Source organism: Scyliorhinus canicula, chromosome 6, assembly GCF_902713615.1.
Source record: "Scyliorhinus canicula chromosome 6, sScyCan1.1, whole genome shotgun sequence".
NCBI lineage: Eukaryota > Metazoa > Chordata > Chondrichthyes > Carcharhiniformes > Scyliorhinidae > Scyliorhinus > Scyliorhinus canicula.
This window is the reverse complement of record NC_052151.1, coordinates 121656765-121682479: the sequence shown is the minus strand read 5'-3', so window position 1 is coordinate 121682479 and position 25715 is coordinate 121656765. Positions and strand designations below refer to the sequence as shown.

The window sequence follows — 25715 nt, the reverse complement described above, 5'->3', positions numbered from 1 at the left end:
ATTCAAAATGTATGCTACTGTAAGGAATATAAATTTCAGTGAATAGATTGAGCAATTTTTAGATGAGGTTTTAAACCTAATTTACTTATTCTAAAGGATCTAAAAAGGTGGCTGGTGGTGGAGATAATTCATCAAAAGGAATAGATGCAGAACATCTGGAATTTCAGGTACAATTCTCTTTTATTCTTTTGAAAACCTGCTTGTAAATCCATAAATCCCATCCCATGCTACCAAATTAGAATTAATACTCAGGTCTGTCACTGTTTTGTTCCCCAATGCACCATGATTTCTCTTATTTTTAGCTAACCAACAATAATGTTCAAGCAAAATTATGCTGTGCATAAGGGATTTTTCTGCAGCTGTAATTTGCAGTTGGATATAACATTTTTAATTTTTAGTATTGTTTTCTTATGTTTCCTTCTGTAAAGGTGGTAACTTGCTGTGGTACTGTTTTCTTGGGCACTTGTGACTCTCCGATGCCTCAGCCAAGTGTGGCTATTCTTCATGTGTGAGCTTGGACAGTGTCTGTTAGCGGGATATTGCAACTTTTTCACTGAGTTGCTTCATTCACATTATTGGCGTTCAGTCATGTCAATGTCTGTCAAATCATTTGGCCTGATCACTCCATGTCAGCTTTTAGACTTCCTGAGCCACCTCGTCTAATTCCATCAGCATAAGTCTGTTCCCGTCTCCCTCCCAATTGTCCTTTTAGCTCCACCTTATAAGATTCTAAAGTATTTGCCTCAACTTAAAATTTTTAGTATACTTATCTGGCTGTTTATCTGGGAAGACACTAACCGGCAAGGATGGAAGAGACTCATCGAGGCTGAGAAAGGCGATTCCTGACATATCAAGTTGTTAAACTTCAGCCAGGATTCTCCGGGTCAGCCCACTGAAATCCGGATTTGCGATCGAGCGGAAAATAGCACTACGGTCCTTGGGGGAACCTCCCTCTGCAGCCTGGCAGCGCGGCAGAGAGGCACATGGGCAATGGATGTACCTCCTTGACCCCCCCTTGGGATCCAACTTGCACCAGGGCATCACTGTCAGGGGGCAGTGCACCATTGGCACTGCCAACGGACCTGGGAGGTGGGGGGGGGGGGGGGGGGGGGGGGGGGGGGGGGTGGTGATACATTATTTAGTGATGGGGGGAGGATGCCCCTATTTTATGGGGGTGTTAGGTTGGGGGGGGGGGGGGTGGTGATACATTATTTTAGTGATGGGGGGAGGATGCCCCTATTTTATGGGGGTGTTGGGGGCGCTTCAGGGCTGGTTAGGGGCTGGTTTAGCACAGGGCTAAATAGCTGGCTTTGAAAGCAGCCCAAGGCAGGCCAACAGCACGGTTCAATTCCCGTACCAGCCTCCCCGAACAGGCACCTTTCACAGTAACTTCATTTGAAGCCTACTTGTGACAATAGCAATTTTCATTTCATATGCCAGCGGGGGGAAGGGGGTGGCTTGTCTGTGAATGCTGCGATTGGAGCTCCATTTAAAAATGGCACCTCTGTAAGCGTGCCTAGGTTTAACCAGGGCGGGTGGTCAGTTGGGGTCAGCCATGTAACCTGTTCTCAGCAAGCGAGTCAGTAATTATATCACGTTAATAAGGCTCCTTCTCCTCCAGCATCTGCCTTCTCGAGCAGGCTGTACCACCCAACAGACTGACAGCCTCTCAATCTTGCTGCTGACAGTCAGGGAAGAGAAAACAATTCAGATGAGGTCCTGCAGTTAAATTCAGCAGGACCTCGGTTCTTCCTGGATCCCTATCTACCACAAGTCCTCCTGCCCCACCTTCTTCCTTGTAAAATGTTAGTATGTTGTTGCCTGATGTCAGCTTTGTCTCACTACTAAACCTTAATCGTCCTCTCGAGTAATTCTTCCTTTTTTGTTTGGAGTGGTTACTAGCAATCTAAAAAGCATCAGCTTGAACATTGCTGCATAAGCAAAGAGGATTATCTGGGAATATAGTACATTAAAGGCACAGCTCTCCAACCGTGAAATTAAAGATAACTTGGAATTTATTAATAAATCTTTTCAATTTTGTTTAACTGGGCAGTAACTTGATGGAGCAGATCACCCACCCAATGCAGAATCTCATTCATTGTCATCCCCTTGATTTTCAATAGATTAAAATCTGGCTGATTCAGAGAATTCTTATAGTGCGGAAGGAGGACATTCTACAATGGGTGGTAAATCTACTTCATTCAATCAGGATGGAAATGACCCTCCTAATGATAAGGAACAATGCTGATAGCACAGTATGTGGTGAACTTCATTCTTGCTGACTTTTCATCGGCAGTGCTAAAATGTTGGAAATTTTAAGCATCTAAGCTTGAGATTTCAGCGTATTTCAAATGGCCTATGTATTATGATTGGGAAGAATATAACTCTGCATTCACCTAACATAGCTTCTGTGTTTCATATGACCACCTTCTCTCTGGAATTGGGTAAATCATTTGAGTTTTTCAAGTATTAATGCACTTCACATTGGAGAGTAAAATAGCCTATTTGATTCTCAGATTTGTGAAATATATTCTTTACCCAGTGCCTGTGTTCCACTATAATTTTAAAAATATTTACAAAAATGCTTTTTTTTCCCCCCCAGACTTCCGAACCTCCCGAAAAGGAATTGGAACCAAGGATACAAAAGATAAAGATCACTTTGGGAAATGAGAAGTATGTGCAGTTTGTCGGACTGTATATATTGTTTTCAAGTTCTGAATAGGACATTTTAAATTTGTCCTTAATGTTTCCTCTTCTGGTGTACCAGTTTCCCCATTCCCACCTTGTCTCTGATGGAAATTATTTGTCATGCATTTTTGCTTCTATAGTCGAATACCCTTTATCCTTACATTCGAAAATCGAACATATATCCAAACAGTGGATGCTTTTTTTGAATGGACCCTAATGTCAGACGAAAAGAACCTCACCAACCTATTGCGCAGGAAGTCTGTGAGCCACATTGATAACAAACCTTACTGACTGGACGTGACCATTAGCACAGAAAGTCTAGTTGTTTGTCTGCACTATTTAGACTCAGACACTCTTGCCTTACATTGTGAATTTTGTGGTTCTTTCGTGCTTTTGTGCTTTTATTCTACCGTGAACATGCCAAAAAGGCCATCAAATATCCTTATGGGTAACAGTGAGAAAAAAAGCATAATTGATTATCAATTGCTAAGGAAGTGATGTTGTTGCACAAACTTGACCACAGTGCGTCTGTGAGACAACACAATGAGGAGTATGGGCTGGCCATCACATCCGTTAACCAATACTATCTGGATACCGAAACGCAGTCGGCCCTAAGAGTTTTTGATAAAGGATGCTCGACCTGTAGAATTATTGGACAAGTACCTCCAGAGGGGCCGACAGTTGGGTGGTTGAGCACTACCCAATTCCCTTGTGTATACTGGGCAGCCAACGTGGAGAAGGTGTTGGGGTGGTACAGAGAGCCGGACACCATGTGGGGGAGGATGGAGGCAAGTTCGCGTAGAGGGCCAAGCCCTTGGGCCCTAGTAACGGCACAACTTCCACTCTCTCCAATGAAATATACCTCAAACCCAGTGGTGATCTGTACCTTGAAGATATGGAGGCGGTTCAGACAATATTGCAAGCTGAGTGCCATGTCGTTATTGACTCCTGTATATGGTAACCCATTTGTTTGCGCCGTCATTTGGATTCAACTGGATTCAACTTTCAAGGTATGGGAATGGAATGGGCTAGAGTGCTTCAGAGACCTGTTTATAGATGGACGTTTCGCCAGTTGGGAGACGTTCTCGCCAAAATTCCAACAATCAGGGTCACACCTATTCCGATATTTTCAATTGCGCGACTTAGTCCGTGGGGCTTGCCCTGTGTTTCACTTGCCGCCACAGCCTTCCCTGTTGAAGGAAATCATAAGGTTGGCAAGAACTGGGTGGGGTGGATTGCGAACATCTATGGGCAGGCCATCTCACTGAAATCTTCACCGCTTGATCGGGTGAAGGCAAAATAGGAGGGGGAGTTGGGAGCCAGCTTTGATGAGGATGTGTGGAATGAGGCCCTTTGAGGGTAAATTCCACCTCATCCTGTGCGCGGCTCAGTCTCATCTAACTCAAGGTGGTTCATAGAGCTCATCTAACCAAAAGTAGGGTGAGTGGGTTCTTTGATGGAGTGGAGGGTAGATGCGAGCGGTGTTCTCGTGGGCCTGCCATCAATACCCACATGTTCTGGCCTTGTCCATAGATGGGCCTCCTTCTTTAGCACTATGCCAGCTTAATGTTGATCTGGAGCCATGTCCATTGGTGACCATTTTTTGGGGTGTCAGACTTGCCGGGGCTACGGACTGAAGCCAGGGTGAGGGCGGAAGCACTGTCCATTGCTTCACTGATAGCCCAAAGGTGAATTCTGTTGGGATAGGGAGCATCCGCTCTGCCTAGTGCCTCGTTCTGATTGGGTGGCCTTATGGACTTTTTAATCCTTGGAGAAGGTCAAGGACACTGTCAGGGGGTCGGTGGAGGGATTCGACCTGAGGTGGCAGCCATTTATCACTTCAAATAGTTTATTACCATCAGCTATTGGGGTGGTAGGGTTTATGGTTGGGGTTCTGGAGGATACGGTGAGATTTGGACGTAGCTCTTGTTGGATATTTTTTCTATATCTAATTTTTTGTGTTAATGCAACAATTGTACCAAGTTCGAATAATTTGCGCAGTTGTGTTGTAAACCTTTTTAAAAAAAAAAAAAAAAAATTATTTAAAGAAAAAAGAATTATTGGACAAAAGAACAAGAGGCAATGTAAAATGTTTTATAATGCAGTGAGTTGTTATGCAAAATGCACTGCTCGTTAATGTGGCGGATGCAAATTCAGTAGTAACATGCAAAAGTGAAATTAATAAATATTTAATTGTAGAGCTATGGGGGCAAGAGCAGTGGAGTGGGATTTGTTGCATAGCTGTCCCGAAGAGCTGGCACGGGTACGCTGAATCAAGTAGTGAACATCTTGTTCCTGTACCATTCTGTCATAACTAAATGAATTGCATTTATACTGCCTCCATTCATGCACATCTGGCTTGTGCCCAAATTATGCCAACTTGTATATTACTCAGGTTTTGCAGCACAACATCAGGCTATTCCACTCAACTATTGCTTGCAGGTGTATGAGTCCCTTCCCATCTCTCTGCTGAATTTAGTATTTGATTAGTTAACGACTATCTTATATTTATAATCCCTGATTCGTATCTTACACAAAGTGGAATTATTTTTAATTTTAAGTAAATAGTAGCGATTCCCAGCAATGCTTTTCAGTTTAAAGTATTCCCGGTTCTCCTTTCCATAGCTGCTGGACCTACCTCTTTGTGGCCCGAATACCCTTCTCCAGTGGTTTGTTTTTGACTGCTATTAAAACAATCTCTATGTTTGCTTGAATTTTCTTTTTACTAGGGCTAATGAGTACAAAAGCAATTTTGTTACCCAGGACAGCCAAGAAGAGTCTTTTAGTGATGCTTCATCCTCAACATCGGAAGATAAGGTTAATGGAGAGGATGATGGACAACTGGCAATCAGAAAGCCCAGATACTGGTTAGAGATGAAGGGAATGGAGGCATATGTGGAAAAGTGCAAGCAGAAAGGGAAAGGTAAATTACAAATCTTACCTTTATATATGTGTAGTTCACACACAACCTTTGATTTTCATAAACTTGGAGAAGGGTAGGTAATTTCAAAGAATCAGCAGACATCAACTTGAAGATTATATTGCCTGTACACCAGGCATTGTCAAACTCGGGAGGGTGCGACCTGCGGGTGGGTCGTGGGCGGGTGTTGGGTGGGTCGCGGTGCCGTCCGTTGTGGCGCTCCCGATCGCGCAAATCAGCGCGCAACAGCCGCAGCAGCCAGCTGTTAATAACGCTGGCTGCAAGTGGCCTTCAAAATGTCTGCGAACATGTTAAAAAAAAAAAAAAAATGCGGTTGCACGGCGCATGCGTGCCAGATCATCGGTGCACATGCGCAGTGTGGCCGCTTTTTAAAAAAAATGGCACTTTTTTTTTACATGTTCGGGAGGGGGGTTTTATTCATTTTATTTTATTCATTTATTTTATTCATTTTATTTTTATTTTTTTTACAAGTCCGGGGGGGTTTTATTTGATAAAAATTTTACAGGAAAAAAATGCAGAACTTTGGACAGATGGAGACACCATACTTTCCGACACCGGAAGGCTTCACCTTCATCCAACAGGTTCCATTGGAGGAGACAAAGGGACCCTCCATTTTTGTCAGCAGCAAACAAGGTAAGAGAAAATGGTGGGCCATGCAGTTCAGCCGGCGTAGGCCATGAAGTTCGGCCGGCGTGGGTCCCGATGGTTGGCCGGTTGGTAAAAATGGGTCCCCGTTAAAAAAAAGTTTGAAAAACACTGCTGTACACTAATAGGAAGTGGCTCTTTTCTGGAGGTGCGTTATCTGATTCCATCACCTGTATTTTTCGTTATCCACGATAGATATCGTGGAGGTTGGGATGAGTTTTGCATAAATCAGCTAAAATGCAATAGCACGTTTTGAAGTAGTTTTTCATAGATTCTGTGTTATGCTCTGAGTTCAGAAAGTGAGTAACAGTTATCTGGATGCACAGTACCTGGTAGAGATTACTCTCCAGGAAGCTAGCAGTCTGAATGATATCAGTGAAAATCTAATCTGTAGAATGTATCTCCTTTTTGAAAATGAAGAAACATGGGATCTATCTGCACAGGCTTGGAATAAGATCAGGTAATCCAGTAGATTAAATACTTACCCAAAGTATGTGGGTACTCCGGTTATAGCATGTGCGGGAGGAGTATGGGATTGTGGGTGTGGGAGGCGGGGAGTGTAGAATTCCATTTATTATGGCATTTAACATAGTTTTCACTAATTACTGTTCACTTGTGGTTTCAGGAATCTCAATTATTCTGGAATAAAAAATTAGATCATGGTAGAAATACACCAGGTCAGGCAGTATCTATGGAGAGAAAAATTGAAGTTGATGTTTTATGTCCTTCCAACAGAACAGTAAATCGTTAGGCGTGTAACACCCTTCAAGACATTACAGAGGCAGGAAAAGCATTACAAGAGGGATGGGAAGATCTGTCACAGGGTGGAAGGCGGGAGAGAAAAGAGGGCGGTAATGAGAAAGAAACTAAAGATAGTTTTAGAGGAGGTGTAAATGGCAACAGCAGAATCATCATAACTGGGGAAAAGAGAAAGTAGTTAAGATCTGAAATTGTTCTGTATTGAGTTCAAAGGAAAAAGGCTTGAAAAAGTGCCTCATGAAAAGTTGAAATGCTTGCCCTCGCATCTGTTCAGCTTCATTAGAAACATAGAAAATAGAAGCAGGAGGCTATTCGGCCCTTCGAGCCACCTATGTAATTCATTATGATCATGGCTGAACCAAGTTCAAAATCCTGATTCCTCCTTTCCCTCCATATCTATTTGTCCCTTTAGCTCCAAGAGCTATATATAATTCCTTCTTGAAATTGCACAATATTTTGGCCTGAACTGCTATTTGTGGCAGTGAATTCCACAGATTCTCCACTCTCCAGGTGAAGAAATTTCTCCTCACCTCAGTCAAAACGCCAATCAAGATAATCCCAACCGACTTAATCTCTTCTCATATGACAGTTGCCATCCCAGGAATTAGCCTGGTAAACCTTTGCTGCACTCCCTCCATAGGAAACGGGTAAGAGGACAAACAGTTTGGAGTGGGGCAGAGGATTAAAATGACAGCCGCCCAAAACCTCAGATTCTGTTTTCTGTCCAGACTCCTGATCATAAATAGTTGTGCTATGAGCATTTCCCAAGAAAAAAATCTACTTTATAGAGAAATTGCAATTCGATGCTAAATAAGGTGATGCACTATTCAGTGTGTGTGTTGGGGGAAAGCATTCGTAGAAGTTAACTGACAAATCTAGATCATTGGTGACAATTGATTGTTATAGACAAACTTTTATTTTCAGCAATGCAGCAACTATTTGATTTATTATTTGGTGTGGGTTTCTTTACTGGTACTTATAAAATTTGACCTGCAATCAGATATCCAATTTAATTGCGAGTATATTTGTTACCTGCTTTCAACTTCACTTCAATTCAAATAAAAATCGATGGATCTGAGCAGGGAACGAGAGTCAATTTCTTAGGAATTGGTAAATGTGGTAGGTCAGCACACTACTCTCTCATTTCTGTAACCCAAGTTCAAATGCAGTCAAAAGAGATCCGATACAAGGTTTTACACAGCCAGTTATTTGATCCCAAGTGAAATTACTTTTGAAAGTCGCAAGTCTGTTCCTATTTAAGAGACGTATAGACCTGCCCAAAGTTTGGTACCAGCTGCTGAACTGGGAAAGGAGGCACTGAAAAGATTCGGTGAAATAGGAGGACTCGCTCTTGTGTTTCCTACATTACCAGAGCCAGAGAACTTCATTGGCTGTAAAGTGCTTTAGGAAATCCTGAGATTGTGAAAGGTGCTTTATAAATGCACGCTTGTACTTTCTTTATGGTAGAGCTTAAACATATTATTGAAGACAAGTAGAAAAGGCTTTACTTTGCATCTTATTCTTTTCTTTTTGACTAGAAATTACTTTATGCGGATTATGCCAAAATGGAAACACTTGAGTTCCCTCACCTGGTGAATGTAAAGTTCAAAGTGCACAGAATTGTCATTATTTAATCTGTTGTTTCTACATACATATTAGCCTTTTGTTCTCTGACTTTCTCTTTGTCCTTAATATGATTTGCCTGATTTTTAAATCTGGATTTCTTTAAATTGGAGTTAAATTCCATTGATTGCTTGCTGCAGCCCTCGTTAGGCTCTGTTCACCATATTTCTTTGTGATATTTGATCTGCTGAATTTGAATTGTAAATTTTGTGACCCTGACTATCTGAAATGTAGAGATTAAGTTGTAAAACTGTGTTTTATGTATCCATATTCTGTAATCTTAGCAAATTTATAGATTTGAAGTATTTCTATTACAAACAATTCTGATATTCTATTACAGTGGACAGGAAGGCAATGCAGAAGAAAAGAAAGATAGACAATATTGACACTGATGATGAATCTGGCAGGAAAGAAAGAAAACTTGCAGGTACAAAATGTTTCTAAACAAGAGATTTCAAATAGTTGAGTGACATGATGTGCATAGTCCTTAACATTAGTTATTTGACATGTTTTTTGAAGCTTTCTTCCTCAAAGTAATCTTGCTTTGCCGTAGGTTTTTTTTATTATGTGCATTTTCTATATCTCTGGATCCCTTCCAGATATAAACTTCTTAAGCTAAGGCTGATCTTTGATACATAACACGCAGCCATGAGTCCTTCAAATATACAGGGGCCCCATGTCACATTCAGCACCAGGAACTGGCATAAATTGTTACATTGTGCTACAGTTCCTGTATTCCAAGAATAATTATTCCAGGGATTTGTGCTGATGCTACAGCCTATCGCATGGTGCAGGCAACAGAAATTGGTAGTTTCCATTTTTTCTTTACTGTGGCCATTAAAGGAGTATAACTGTTTTTTAAGAGTGGCATATTCTATGGAAACAAGCCAAAAATTAAAATTGAAATGTTTCTAAAGATGCTTTTTCGGAAATAAATAAGTGGTGTCCCTGAGTAGACAAGAAGATATACTGACAGAAAATCTCTTTAGCAGAGTGGTAACTTCTGCATTAGTGGCGGAACCTGCAGAGTGTAATTGGACTATTTGCCAAGCCAAAATTGCAATTAAAGCATCGTAAAAGTTTGGGCTAATGGATTTTAGTTTGTATTAAGAGGGTTGCCTCTAGAGTAGTTAATTAGAGATATTGTGTTCATTTAGTGAAATGATGTAGTTAATGGGAGAAGTGAAAGGTTGAAGCGGTCGAGTGTTGAGGTTCAGTTTTGAGTTTGTGGCTGGAAGGCAAGTCGAGAGGTTTCTGAAGAAATACAGCCAGAGATTTTGCATTGTTCTGACAGCGTTCCAGTCTATCTTTTCCAACAGTCTCAAAAGACAACTCTTTACAGCAAGTATTCCTGAGTGTTAACTGTGCATAAAAGCTGATTGGGATCTGAGATGGTTTTGTCGTTTGATTGAATAGCAGTTACGGGTTATTGTGTCCCTGAATTGATTAGCATGGTTTAAGGGATAATTGTAAGATATTTTCTTGCGTTTTGTCAAAGATATTTTAATACTGTTCTACTAATAAAATTTGTTTTAATATACCATATCCCTATTTTGTGTGAAGTCACTCCTGGAACGTGGTATTCTTTTCTCTCAGTCTTCCAAAATTAAAATAAAATATTGGGGTTTCTGTCCAGTATCCTGGCCACTGTTGGAAACTAGTCCAGGATCTTGATACTAACAACTGGCAACAGGTTTTAAAGGCTTTTGAATGTCGAGTTGCTGTCCCTGGATATCTGACCCAGTGTGCCACCCTCTACAGCAGTGTTCTTTAAACTTTTTTTCCGGGGACCCATTTTTACCAACCGGCCGACCTTGGCGACCCACACCGGCCGACCTTCGTGACCCACGCCGGCCGACCTGCACGACCCACCATTTTCTGTTACCTTGTTTGCTGCTGACAAAAATGGAGGAAATGGTTTTGGCTCCCTTTGGCCCTCGTACGCGCTCCTCCAATGGAACCTGTTGGATGAAGGTGAAGCCTTCCAGTGTCGGAAAGTATGGAGTCTCCACCTGTCCAAAGTTCTGAAATTCTTTCCTGTAAAGTTTTATCAAATAAACCACCCCCCCGAACTTGTAAAAAAATAAAATTAAAATAAATGAAAAAAATGAATAAACCCCCCCCCCGAACGTGTTTTAAAAAAAAATTTTTTTTAAATGAATAAAATAAATTTTAAAAATAAAAATTAAATGAATAAAAACCACTACAGAACTTGTAAAACAAAAAGCTACAACCGTTTTTTTTAAAAAGCGGTCGCACTGCGCATGCGTGCCCGATTTGCTCATGCGCACCGATCATCGCATGCGCAATGCTGCCAAATTTATTTTTACATGTTCCTGGCGGCTTGCAGCCGGCGTTATGAAAGGCCGGCTGCTGCGCGGGGATTTGCACGTTCGGGAGTGTCACGGACAACGACTCCGCGACCCACCCGCGGGTCCCACCCCCGACTTTGAAGAATACTGCTCTACAGGGTGTGTGAGCAACACAAATGTCAGCAAGGCTCATCAGTCAGTCTTATCCCTGAGACACGCAGAGTTTAAACCAAGAATTATAGATTTAAATTTAAATCATGGAGAGGAATTCAAATATTTGGGGAAGGAAGATGGGATTGACACCCAAGGAAAAACAAAACATAATGTTTTTTAAATCTGTGACATTGATTCTGTTGGAATTATGCTCCACATCTTTAAAATTAAATTTCATCACCAGAGAGGTTTTTTAGCAGCAATTCTGATTGAATATGCCATAAAAATTAGCTTATACCTGAATGCACCAGCCCCGATTAGTTTGGTATGTTAATTAGGCAACCGATGGGCAAGTGTAACAACTTTGTTCCCTTCCATCGATTTCAGTGAATGCCAAGGAATTGTTTGCCGAAGACCAGGAAACTTTGACTGAACTAATAGATTTCCCCATTTAACTACATGTGTGTACTCTCAATATTGCTGTCCGATTTACTTCCTATGCCAATAACAGCATTGTTGTTCTTGATGCAGAATCCAGGCCATTGAGTTCATTTTGTATTTACTGCCAAATGAGTTTTGAGTGTCACATGAATAACGGGATAATCTGACATCTGGTAGTGCTTAATTATGTAATTCAGTTTTAGTGCTGCCTATTTGCCTGGTAAAAGCATACATGACTTTTTGTGTATAATAAATAAGACCTACTTTTTTTGCAGCTTTATTTTAAAATATTGAGCATGGATATGTATTACTATTTCAATTCATGGTGATTATTTTTATTTATAGTAACGAATAAACATGGTAAAAAAAGAAAATCCTTTAAACTCCATGCAAAAGCACAGAGTCCAAAATCTCGAAATCGCTCTCGGTATGTGAGAAAGGATCCCCCTTCTTATCCAGCAGGTATGAGGTAAATGCTGCTGTGTTGAAAGTAACCTGCCATGGCAAAGCTTCACTTTGTTTTCTTGCTGTGGTTTATATTTCAGGTAGGGATGTTTATGGACACCATTCAGAGATTTTTTTTCAATTGTCTGCTAACTATATTATACAGTATGGTAAGTGCTGCAACCTGTAAAAGGAGCTGCCAAGGGAGCTCTCGAGGGTTTCCCTTTAAACAAAATGTGTTGCGTGTTTTTTAAAAAATGATTGCCTGTTATTTCACACTGTCTATCAACATAAGCCTGAGGGTTTCCATTACTGGATTAGGGCTGCATGACTGATACCACAACCATCCATCATCACAGTAGGGTGCAGTTTCGTTGACAGCTGCAAGTGGACATAGGCTTTGTTTAGTTGAAGGAATATAAATGGAGTAAATGGGTTTTTATGAATGAGAATTTTTTTTTTTGATTATAGCCACGGCGGCACAGTGGTTAGCACTGCTGCCGCACAGTGATTAGCACTGCTGCCTCACAGTGCCAGGGGCCCAGTTTCAATTCTGGCCTTGGGTGACTGTGCGGAGTTTGCACATTCTCCCTGTGTCTGTGTGGGTTTCTTCCAGGTGCTCCGGTTTCCTCCCACAGTCCAAATATGTGCTGGTTAGGTGGATTGGCCATGATCAATCCGTGGGGTTGCCGTGATAGGGGAGTGGGCCTAGTTACCGTATTCTTTGGGAGGGTGGGTGCAGACTTGATGGGCCTAATGGCTTCCTGCACTGTATGGATTCTATAGACAGTGAAGTCCGCGATAGACACTTGGAATTTAAATTTATATAACTTTCTTTAATTTCTGCATGGGTCCCGAGGCCTGCCTTTGGTGGATACCAGGAAAGTTGGCATGGCAAGTGTAAGGGCAAACTGTGGAGGAGCATGGGTTTGCATGGATTGGCACTAAGTTGGTATAAGAGTTATAAAGGGCAATTAGTGGGTGGTACGGCCTAGGTTGGTATGTGGAAGGCAGATTGGCATGAAGGCTATAACTGCCATGAGGTTGGTGAAGCAGAATAGGTTGATATAGTCCCCAAAGTTTGCGAATGACAAGATTGGCCGGGTGGCTAACAGTGAGATTGAGTGTCTTGGGTTACAGGAATGTATATTCAGGTTGGTCAGATGGGCAGAAAAGTTGCAGATGGAATTTGACCCTGAAAAGTGTGAGGTGATACACATTGGAATGAGTAACATGACGAGGAAGTATTCAATGAATGGCCTGAAACTGGGAAGTTCTAAGGAACAGAAAGACCTGGATGTGTTTGTCCATAGATCTCTGAAGGCAGAAGGGCAGATTAATAGGATGGTAAAAAAGCCATATGGGATACTTGCTTTTATCGATCGATGCATAGGTTACAAAAGCAGGGAGGTCATGTTGGAGTTGTGTAGAACTTTGGTGAGGCCACAGCTGAAGTTCTGCGTGCAATCCTGGTTGCCACATTATAGGAAGGATGTAATTGCACTGGAGGGGGTGCAGGGCGATTGGCCAGGATGGTGCCTGGGATGGAACATTTTAAGTTACGAAGAGAGGGTGGATAGGCTTGGGTTGTTTTGGCTGGAGCAGAGAAGACTGAGGGGCGACCTGATCAAGGTGTACAAAATTATCAGGGGCATGGACAGGGTGGATAGGGAGCAGCTGTTCCCCATAGCTGAAGGGTCAATTCGAGGGGACACAAGTTCAAGGTGAGCTGCAGGAGGTTTAGGGAGGATTTGAGGAAAAACATTTTATCCACGGGGTGGTAACGGTCTGGATTGCACTGTCTGGGAGGGTGGTAGAAGTGGCTTGCCTCACATCCTTTAAAAAGTACCTTAATGAGCACTTGGCACGTCATAACATTAAGGCTATGGGCAAAGTGCTGGTAAATGGGATTAGGTAGGCAGGTCAAGTGTTTTTGTGGGTCTGTGCAGACTCGATCCTGCCCTCTAATCCGGCCTGCCCTCCCCATCAGTTTTCGAGGGGTAACAAATGGTGACAGTTTAGTCGTCAATTATTACTGCCTCACCTCACTGCTACTACTACAACTCCTATTACCAACAATCTTCACCTCTCTGGGATTCAGAACAGCTCTGGGATTCCCCTCTAAAACCTCTTCCATTACCAAAAGCCCCTCAAATCCTGCCTTCCCAACCACACACAATGGTTACTTCCATTAACCTATTCTCAAAGTGCTTTGTCACTTCAGTAAATTAAAGCTGCTATATAAATGTAATTTGTTAGATAACTGTGAATTGATTAATAATTATTGTTGGGGGATGAGGAAGGACAATACTCTGCCATACTATTTATTTCGAGGAATCCTGTTTCCAGCTTTGCCAGTGTTGTTAAAGACAACTTCATTTTGATTTTAAACATTTGCTCAAATTGAATGTTCATAAACATTGATGGAGTGGAGAATATATGAGAGTTCTGAATGCTGCGGTTTCAAATATGTGCATTCTGATTGTTGCAGTGACCACCTCACCACTGATGAATTTAAGGCAGTAGTCACCAGGGGGTACTATTGTATAACTTTTATTGTTTTTAGTGCTTAAACTGACCAAAGTCTAGGAGAGCAGTGGCGGCTGGGTCATTGAATTTATTCAAGGCTGAGTTCGATTGGTTCTTGTAATAAAAGCAGAATACTGTGGATACTTAGATAGAGAGAGATTCCTGATTGCCAAGGATTACGGGAGGAAGACAAGAGTGAGGTCTTGAAGCTAGAATCCGATCAACCATGATCCTGTCGAATGGCAGAGCAGGCTCGAAGGGCCAAGTGGCCTACTCCCAAGTCCTGTTCTCCTATGCCTAGTCTATAGTTATTGCTGTATGTTTTCCAGTGATCTACTACCCCACGTTGATAAGTTTTAGTTTATCTTTAGTGAATTCAAATGTAGATAAATTGTGAACTTTTGTCTGATTCTGACTAATCTAGCAGATTGATCCATAGAAATCCAGAGCACTAAAGAATTTGATCCATGGTGTTTGCACTGCTTTACACCAGCGTAATCCAAAATTTTATCCCACTGTTGCTGTCTCCTTTTAGCATTGTATATCCAAATATTTATTCATTTATCTATCCATTAATAGTTTAAGTGGTCAATGCCTCAACTGCTCCCTATGCTAAAGAACCCTGTGTGCTCAAAGTCTGTATAAAGCTGTTTTTCTTAAACACCCTCGAAACATTTTAATTTGATCACCCCTCTTTGGTGGGCAGCACGGCAGCATAAGTGGATAGCACTCTGGCTTCACAGCGCCAGGGTCTCAGGTTCGATTCCCCGCTGAGTCACTCTGTGCGGAGTCTGCACGTTCTCCCCGTGTGTGAGTGGGTTTCCTCCGGGTGCTCCGGTTTTCTCCCACAGTCCAAAGTCGTGCAGGTTGGGTGGAATGGCCATGGTAAATTGCTCTTAGTTACAAAAAAGGTTAGATGGGGTTATTGGGTTACGGGGATAGGGTGGGCCGAATGGCCTCCGTCTGCACTGTATGTTCTATGTACTACTGCCCCAACCACTCGATCAAAATCTGTCATTTTTAAACATGTTATGTACTCTCCTTTGCTCCAGTGGAAATAGTCCTCGTGTTTCAAATCTCTCCAAGAATGTAGCTCACCATCCCTGGTGTCACCTTGGCAAATGTATTCTGTGAAGGTTCTTTAGATTTGATGCAGAGTTAGAATTGATCAGTGCTGAGGCGGTCACTGCAACGATCGGAATACACATATTTAAAACTGCGGCATTCAGAACTCATTATATATTGTCTCTTTCATCAAAGTTCCAGAACATTTAACTTTAAGTAGATGTTTAAAACCACCATGAAGTTGGCTTCCTCAATTCTGGCAATGCTTGAAACAGTATTCCTCGAAATAAATAGTATGACAAAGTATAGTCCCTTGCCCCCCCCCCCCCCCCCCCCCCCCCCCCCCCCCCAACAATTATAGTTGATCAATGTACAGCAAATTGTTGGCTTTGTCTACAATTTTGCACATGTGGAGTGTGCAGATGAGGTTGAGTGTTGCTGCTGGCAGCGGCCCAAGCTCTGGGCAAGTAGGTTGGAATGGAGCAGTAGGGCTGAGCTCCACAACCATGGTTGGTGACATTCCATACAAAGCGCTACCAGTGTGTGTGTGTGTGAGAGAGATGAAAGTTAAATGAAAGGATTGTTGGCTTCCTCTCCTTCCATCTGTTTACCGGTTTCCCCCTCATTCCTTTCTTTGATCTTGCTCTCTTCTTGGAATAAGAGATACCTGGACAAGCAAATAAAATGCCTGGAATTTGTATCAAAGGACTGTTACCATGGTAATACACTGACTTGGTAGGTCATGTGCAGCCGTGCCTTGCCAGTTTAAAGAGGTCACCAGCCGTTTCTACTTAAATATCTTTCCTGTAACTGTTGCCCAAAGCTGCTCAAAAGACTCCAAATGTGAGCTAACCAATGGCTTTTATGACCTTATCAGTTTGCTTCTTTATTAGTAAGAAGTCTTCCAACACCAGGTTAAAGTCCAACAGGTTTGTTTCAAACACGAGCTTTTGGAGCGCAGCTCCTTCCTCAGGTGAATGGCGAGGTATGTTCCAGAAACATATTATTCCAAGCTTGGTTCATGTACATGAGAAAGATCTGGATAAATGCCAAGCTCAATCTGTCTAATACTGGTAAAAACACACCAATTATAGCGTATCCCAAAAATCAATAGTCCACCCCAGTTGGACTTGATTCAATCCTTGGAGCTGTCACTTCTATATTATCCAGTAAAATTTACTTTAAGCAAAATGATGTCTTGTGATCAGCTCATGATTTAATCCCATCCTGTCACCTGTTGTTTACCAGGATCTTGTGTCCATTCTAAAGTTGTTTTTCTGACATTCCCATCCTACGTGTCGCAGTCAGTTCCTGTCCACCTCATTGCTCATCCAGGGGCAGGATACCAAAGCTGGTTTCCTCTTTACACCATGGATTGTCTAAGACAGGATGTTGGGGGCACCGACAAGAACTGTTTCCTGAGTTAACTGTTATATGCTGACCACACAATCAAAAGCATGGGCAAGTGAGCAAGCTTAAATCCTATCATGTGTTTTTTGCCACTGCTTGTAGCAAGAGTTTAAATGATTGTCCTAAAAATACAGGTTTAATGGTTAATAATGATCACTGGGTATACTTTCTATGATTAATCTCAATCCTTAATAAACTAATTTATGTAGAACTATTCTAGTGTTGTCCTAGCTTTTCAGTTTTAAGAGGTCTCATCTCTGGACACCCCCTTCAAAGAGAGTTAAAGATGTGATGGGTTTTATTTTGTTGAAACAGGGGAGAGGGACAAGTGGAACAAAAGAGAAGGTCAAAGATAGTTTAGAGTGCAGGGGAAATTAAATGACTATGTCATGGAACATGAGGCAAAGTGAGTGGTAATAGTATTAAGAGACAAAGCATTGGTCCACACTAAGTGTTAGTAGCAGAATACAGGTCAGCAATGCCTGAAAGCAAAATAGCAGAATGCTTTAACAGCAGAATAAAAGGGAAGTGTTACACCTCACACGATTGCATGAGCAGATGCTGTGGGAAGTGGAGGAGGTATTGGCGACGGTAGAGGAGTGGACCAGGGTGTTGCAGAGGAAAGAGTCCCTTCAGAATACTGACAGGTAGGGGAAGATGTGTTCCATTGTGGTATTATGCTGGATTTGACAGATAATCCTTTGAACCAGGACTGCCTTGGTTTTTCGAACATTTAAGCCTCTTTCTGCCCCACTGAACTGATTCTCCCTATCTCAACTTGTTTCTCCCCCCCCCCCCCCCCCCCCGCCCCTTGTTCATTCTCTTCGAACTTACATCTGTGATTCTTCAAATACCCTTCTTCACTTTAATGTTTTCCAATTTCCTCTGCATGTCCTCTACGACTCCAACCTACCAGGATGGCCTTAAGACTCTGTCTTTTCCTCAAACAGAGACCCAACCTGTCTCCATCCAGCACCCAGTGGTCTAAACCTCGCCTCAGTGAACAACTTCTCCTTTAATTTCAGTCATATCTCCCAAATAAATGATGTTGCTATGAGCACCTATATGGGTCTGAGTCATGCCTGGCTGCCTTTTGGAACATTCCCTATCTCAGTCCTATTTGGTGGTGGTTGGGGGGTGGGGATACCAGATGGAGTTGATGAAGACTATCTGTGCGTGTTCTAACCCTGAACTGAAAAATGTTCCAATTTCCGTTTCCAATTTCCACCCATCTCGCACCATCGTATTGTCCAACTTTGACTCTCCCTTCCCCTACCTAACTTTTATATCTCTTCCAACGCCCCCCCCCCCACCCCCCCCCCCCCCCCCCCCCCCCGCCCAACCCATATTCAACTGAACATTCCCTGCCTTTTCCACCCCTCCAGTGTGATATTGCCACCAAGCACATCTTGCCCTCCCCCTTTAGCATTCAAAATGGGTCATTGCCTTCGCAACATCCTGAATTGACCTGAAATATTAGCTCTGGTTCTGTCTCCGCAGATGCTGCCTGAACTGCTGAGTATTTCCAACATTTTCTGTTTTTCTTTCAGATTTCGTTTTTTTTTTAAATTCCAATTAAGGGGCAATTTAGAATGAATAAATAATAAAAAGAAAAGATATAGCCAATCCACCTATCCTGCACATCTTTGGTGTGTGAGGGTGAGACACGCAGACACGGGGAGAATGTGCAGACTTCACACGGACAGTGGACCGGGATCCAACCCAGATCCTCGCCACCGTGCTGCCCTGCGTTTTGCTTTTGTAATGGGTCTTCCTGAAGTTGCTTTGGTTTGCTTCAGTCACTCTGCCTATGTTTGTGTCCTCTGCAAATGTTTACATTGTTTATCTTTGCGCAAGTCTGAGACCAATATATCACCTCCTAATCTGAACTTCCATTAATCACATAGAATCGTAGAATCCCTACAGTGCAGAAGGAGGATTGTTCGGCCCATCGGGTCTGCATCAACTCTCCAAAAGGACATCCCCACCCTATCCCTGTAATCCACCTAACCTTTTGGACATGAAGAGGCAATTTAGCATGACCAATCGACCTAACCACATCTTTTGGACTTCTGTCCTGCCTCCGATGCAGCACTGTATCAAATGATTTTTGAAAATCTATACATGCAGCATTCACTGCATTTTCATTTTACCATAGATCCCAATAATACCTCAAAGAACACAAGGCGAGTATTAATTTCAGTCTACATGATGCCCTCCTGAAACTTTTCAAAGTCGAAAGCTAGGTTGTCTGGTACATGGTTTTGCCTCTCCTGAATAGCGCTGGTTCAATGGTAATTTATCAGTCCTGTGCTGCAACTCTCCCAATTGGTGATGATTGGCCGTTTGTGATCAAGGCATTATGTCCACACTGACTTCTTTCAGCATTCTGAACGGCACACCATCAAAACTTGGTGCCTTTTCCACTTAGATTTCTACCAGTTTGTTCAAAAGAAATTGTGTACCTACTACCATCCATCAAATTACTCCAGTTGCTCGTCTTATGGTGACGCACTCTTCTGTGAAATCGAGGCAAAGCGTAAAGCATGTATTTAGTATTTATCTACCGTTTCTACCATCCTCCATAAGATTTTCTTTTTCATCTCTAATAGGTTCTACCTGTATCTATTTTACCCTTTTTATGAGGTGTTATTAAATCCTTTTCTATTTTCCCTGATGTTACCAGTCAGTGTATTTGTATAACCTCTGTTGGCCTTTATCGTCTTTGGTTCCTTCCTCTCTTCTAGATTTAATTTGGTTTTGTTTTGTATTATTAGCCTTACATTTGTAATACCTCTTTTTCTTTCTAAATTTTCACTTGCTGCTCTGCTCATTTGAGTAACTCTAGCTTTTACTGCATGACAATACTTATGACAATAATAAAGATTATTATTATTAGTTGGGAAAAGGGAGTTCCTGAAGTTAATCAAATTCAACCTAAAAACAAAGTTTACGTGTTAGATGTGGAAGTTTTAATTGCGATTGGATTTAATTTACAGGAAGCCGGGAGGAACTCTGGTATCTGGAAATTCTGGAAAAAGGAAAGATTACATGTCCTACTTGTAAGGCTGTAATGAGGAAGACAGTAGAAGGACTGAAAAAACACATGGCAAACTGCAAAGAGGTGCTTATGAGTTTCAAGTGTAAGGTCTCCCAGAGAGCATGGTATTAAGTTTTCCCATAACCTGCTATAAGCTGGATCAAGTAACTCAAAACATTTAATTGATATCTGGTAGTGCTGTGATTTACTGCACGATATCTGCTGCATGCAGTTTGCAAAATATGGATTTGACAGTAACAAATACAGTAGCCATCTACTTTTGAGTTGCACTTTTAACCCACTTCATGTGACTCCTTCCTTTAGTGGTGTGGATATATATTGGAAGTTTAATGATATTTGGAACTTTGTATCAACTTATTTCCATTGTGCATGGTGTATAAATGCACTGATGTTTAAAGTTTTAAAGTTGACAGCTGAAGTGTATCACGTTTAACCATAGGAACAATGGTAGCCAATTTGCAAATGCAAAGATATTGTGAACACGATAATGGCCAGATAATCTGCTTCTTCATTAAGTTGATTGAGGGATATTGGTTAGTGGTCTCAGAAGTACTCCCTTACTCTTCTTGGAATGGTGTCATGGCATCTTTTAAAAAGAGAGCTGGCAGACCTCACTGTCTTGTTGTTTGTTACCTGAAGACTTGACTATTTCAACGCACTCCTGACTGGTCTCCCACTTTCTGCACTCTAAACCTGAGATCCTCTAATGTCTTAACTCGCACCCAGTCCCCTATCACCCCTGTGCCATTGACCTGCATTGACACCCAGTCAAGCAATGTCTTAATTTTTAAATCTTTATCCTTGTTTTCAACTCCTTCCATGGCCTTTACCCTTCCTATCTTTGTAATGTCCTACACCTTGTTAGGAAATATATATTTTAAAGTAATTTATATTTATTTTAGGAATTAGGAATAAGATATAACTTTAAGTAAGCTTAATTTTTGTTTCTGCATTTGTATGTTAAGAAAGGGTTAAGAACTTTAGTTTATTTTTACCGTGCCTGCCATTTTAATGAGGTTTTTAAAGACTTGAAAACCAGCACAGGGCATAAAAAAACTGGGCTGTTGCCTGGCAACCAGGTGCCCACAGAGATAGCAAAGGCAGCTTGAGTTCAGTTGGAACAGGATGACCCAGAAGGAAGAAGCATTCCACAGAAACTGCCACAACATTCAGGATAATGCAAAGGGACAGAGAGCAAGTCCCAGAAACTAAAGAAGAAAGCCCCAGAAACCAGGGGGAGGGATAGAGCAAGTTCCAAGTAGAGTTCCTGGTCAAAGGAACAACGAACAGGAATCTGGGTAAGAGCTTCTGTTCAGTGAGGAGCAGCAGAGAGATTCCAAAAAGACAAAGCAGCAAAAAGCAGACAAAAAGTGAAGTGGGATTGCGAAAAGCCAGACACCCAAGGTTTGTGACTCCTTACTATGAGCCTGTGAAGCAGTAGTATCCTGTTGGCATGGCTGGGTATCTAAGAGCGTGTGTAAGGCAAAGCTTGCAAGCACGTGGTGCTCCAGGGCAGCGGAACACTAGAAGGTTCCTGAAGGTGGATCCTTGTGGCACCCTGGGCTAGTGCGCGGTCAATATAAGCCCCAGAATCCCAGCATAAGTTAATTAATCAATACTTTGTATGTTTTCCTGAGACCATCAACCTTGACCCTCGACTGCTCCATTACAGGCACCAGATTTGTAAGTAAAGCATTATAAAAAAACTTTATTTATAATATGAGAAGCGATAGGCCTGTAATGGAAATTATGGTCTACTAATCTAACTATTCCTTAAACCCTGTCCCGCACACACCGTGCAGACACACAGTGGGCGGAAAGGAAGCATTCACAAATAACAGGGATTAAAAGGGCTGGGATTAATCTTTGCTGCTGAGGTGGTAGTCTTTGTAAGTGAACTTCTCTGAACTCGAGGTGTTGAAAACCATTGGTTGGTTGGAATCTTTTAGGGTCTGCCTTCAATTAGACCTTTGCAGGCTTTGGGAACTCATCTGGAGAGTCACTTTAACTTGTCTGGCCTCCACCAGCTTAACTCAGCCTCACTGGAACAATCTTGGAAACCCCTGCCTCAAAGTTTAAAATAGAGTTGTCTGTCCACTCCACCCCTCGAATGCTTGTCTGCACTTTCTCTGGGCAGGGTTCTGCCTGTGGTATAAAAAGAGAAAATGGCCTGGTCTTCAGGGCCCTATTTGGATTCTCAGGAGAGAGATCAGTGTGTGCTTTTCCCAGACTTTCTCACAGAGGCGTCACTTGAACAGGCCTGGCTGGAAAGAATGCTTGCAACATTTAAATCACGAGTTAAACCGTCACAGGCCTGATAGTGTCCAGACCTGCTCACTCCAGCCGAGATATCAGAGAGAGAAATTGTAGCCTTTCTGGGAGAAATATTTAACAAGCTTCTGACCAGTTCCTTCTCCGAACAAACTGAAAGCAAAAATGGAACATGCCTTCTGCTCCAGAATTTTATGATAGACTCTACCAATCAGAATCGAAAATAGAAAATGTTCCGGAGTTTCAGAGGAGGGGATTGGCTGCTAGACAGTCTCACATCATGAGCTATGCCTCAGAGCGCACTATATCGAGAGGTGTTCCTGGGTTAGTTCAAATAGCAGCTTGCAGCTGGGTTGGGTGGGGAGGCTCAGTTGAAAACCAAACATTTGTAGTTTTAAAAACAGCCAGCAGGACAGGCATTAAAAAGGACACCAGGATCGGACAAGAATTTAAAAGAGGTTCCTTACAAAGGCGTGTTCATCCAGAGTGGAGATTGGAATCCCTTGTATGGAAGACTGTTCCAGTGAGATCAGTTGGCTCACAGTGTGACAAACATTTTATAGAATTTACAGTGCAGAAGGAGGCCATTCAGCCCATCGAGTCAGCACGAGCCCTTGGAAAGAGCACCATACATAAGCCCACGCTTCCACCCTACCCACATAACCCAGTAACCCCACCTAACCTTTGGACACTAAGGGGAATTTACCATTGCCAATCCGTCGAACCTGCACATATTTGGACTGTCGGAGGAAACCAGAGCACCCGGAGGAAACCCACGCAGACACGGAGAAAATGTGCAGACTCCTCACAGACAGTGGCCCAAGCTGGGAATTGAACCTGGGACCCTGGAGCAGTAAAGCAATCGTGCTAACCACTGTGCTACTTGTGCCTCCCCTGTGCAACCGCGGTATATAACAATCCTCAGAACCCACCAAGAAACCTATTCTGATCGCTGGGTCGCTTGAGAATCCCTGAACTTAATCGCCCACATCTTCAGTTGCTTAGGCCCCAAACTCTGATATGTTTCCAAATTAACTCTCCATCTCTTTACTTTTTGCTTTCTTCCTTTAAGACACTCTTTTGATTAAGCCTTTGGTGACTTAATATCTCCTTATGTGGCTCTGTATCATAATTTGCTTCCGTATAATGCCTTAGAATATTTTTATTATGTTAAAAGTAAAATATGAACATAAGTTTTTGTTGTTCGAAAGATGGTGCCTCCATCAGTAGTGCACTGAAGTATCAGCTTGGATTGTGGGCTCAGGTCATTGCAGTGAGGTTGAACTCAACACCTTGGGATTCAGGGGTGAGATTACTACCATTAAGTTATGGTTGACATAGACATCTTTTCTACGGTCTCTTAGAAATACAGTGTTATCAGGATCTACTTTTTTCTCTCAACGGATAGCACATGTGAACCTGGGCAACTCCCAAACAACTGGCACTAATGATGACAGAAGTATAACCCAAATGGGCAGGATTCAATGTGCCACAGATGATAATTGATTGGTGGTTCCATGGTAGATGCATTCTAAATCTTGAATAAATTACCTGCCAATTGTGTTTGGAATGTTTCCAAATTAGCTTTGACGATTGTTGTATTATTTACTTCACATTTGAAAGATGTTGTAGCCTCAAGCAGTGTTATAGAATTTTCTCTTATTAAGAGAAGACTGAGAAATGCTGGTTGTGTTTTTGTTTTAAGTTAACTAATTATATTTACATTCTTGGCAATAGAATGAGGTTACAAAAAGCATTTTGTCATTCCACTGTCGCTCTCTTTGTTTTAGGAACCCTTTGTATGCCAACACTGTGGAAAACAGCTGAAGTCTCTAGCTGGGCTCAAGTACCACTTAATGGCAGACCATAACAACATGGTAATCAAAGCAAAATCTTGGCTATTCTTTGTTGTTGCAACATATGACCGAGCTGAAATGTTTATTTCCTACTCATTAAATAAGCCTGTCGTGTTGGGCCGCATTCATGAGATACAGTGGCGTTCCTTCGAGGCAGCAAACCCAGTCAAATCTCATCAGCCGTACCATCAAATTAGCATAGATTTTCTAAGTTGGATCTGAGTTTCATTTAACGCCATTTCAATGTACCATAAATCCTTGAACGATATTCTGCCTAATGGTTGGAGAACTCCTGAAATTTGACCGATTAGTGAAGAGAGTTGACGTGTCAGTTCTAGCTGGTAGCTAAACACCATCTGTGCAACCAAACACCTACTATTTACCTAGCTCACACCATTTAATAATTTTGGCAGACACCATTCATACAGAAGGCATATATGCAAGTGAGGTGAGGTCTTAGTGATGGTAGGATGAGATCTTTGTCAAAATAATGAGAAACATAATGAGCCCAATGTTGCACGCCATTCTTGGCTAAATTGTAGAATATTCAAGTTATACATATAAACTGAGATTCGGAAAAATGTTGTGCTTTTATAAAACAAGTGTTGTTGATGTGTAGGGCTAACGGTTATGAGGAATAAATCATTTTTCTGGACTTGGTGAAATTAGTTCAAAACACATGTACATATGAACAAAGAAAATTACAGCACAGGAACAGGCCCTTCAGCCCTACCAGCCTGCACCGATCCAGATCCTTTATCTAAACCTGTCCCCTGTTTTCCAAGGATCTACTTCGCTCTGTTCCCTGCCCGTTCATATATCTGTCCAGATGCATCTTAAATGATGCTATCGTGCCCGCCTCTACCACCTCCGCTGGCAAAGCGTTCCAGCACCCACCACCCTCTGCGTAAAAAACTTTCCACGCACATCTCCCTTAAACTTTTCCCCTCTCACCTTGAAATCGTGACCCCCTGTAATTGACACCCCCACTCTTGGAAAAAGCTTGTTGCTATCCACCCTGTCCATACCTCTCATAATTTTGTAGACCTCAATCAGGTCCCCCCTCGACCTCCGTCTTTCCAACGATAACAATCCTAATCTACTCAACCTTTCTTCATAGCTAGCACCCTCCATACCAGGCAACATCCTGGTGAACCTCCTCTGCACCCTCTCTAAAGCATCCACATCCTTCTGGTAATGTGGCGACCAGAACTGTACGCAGTATTCCAAATGTGGCCTAACCAAAGTCATATACAACTGTAACATGACCTGCCGACTCTTGTACTCAATACCCCGTCCGATGAAGGCAAGCATGCTGTATGCCTTCTTGACCACTCTATCGACCTGCGTTTCCACCTTCAGGTTACAATGGACCTGAACTCCCAGATCTCTCTGTACATCAATTTTTCCCAGGACTCTTCCATTGACCATATAGTCCGCTCTTGAATTAGATCTTCCAAAATGCATGACCTCTCATTTGCCTGGATTGAACTCCATCTGCCATTTCTCTGCCCAAC

The 25715-nt window shown here is 42.2% G+C and overlaps 1 protein-coding gene across 2 annotated transcripts in view; it reads left to right on the top strand.

Moving 5' to 3' along the window:
* Nucleotides 1-25715, top strand: part of znf512 (zinc finger protein 512) — an 81859-nt gene that overhangs the window by 18309 nt on the left and 37835 nt on the right. For both annotated transcript variants that reach the window (XM_038800036.1, XM_038800035.1), the window contains exons 3-9: nucleotides 97-167; nucleotides 2603-2673; nucleotides 5418-5611; nucleotides 8997-9083; nucleotides 11908-12024; nucleotides 20010-20134; nucleotides 24133-24219. In XM_038800036.1, coding sequence (XP_038655964.1) covers nucleotides 97-167; nucleotides 2603-2673; nucleotides 5418-5611; nucleotides 8997-9083; nucleotides 11908-12024; nucleotides 20010-20134; nucleotides 24133-24219 — 752 coding nt within the window. The remainder of the gene's footprint in view (nucleotides 1-96; nucleotides 168-2602; nucleotides 2674-5417; nucleotides 5612-8996; nucleotides 9084-11907; nucleotides 12025-20009; nucleotides 20135-24132; nucleotides 24220-25715) is intronic.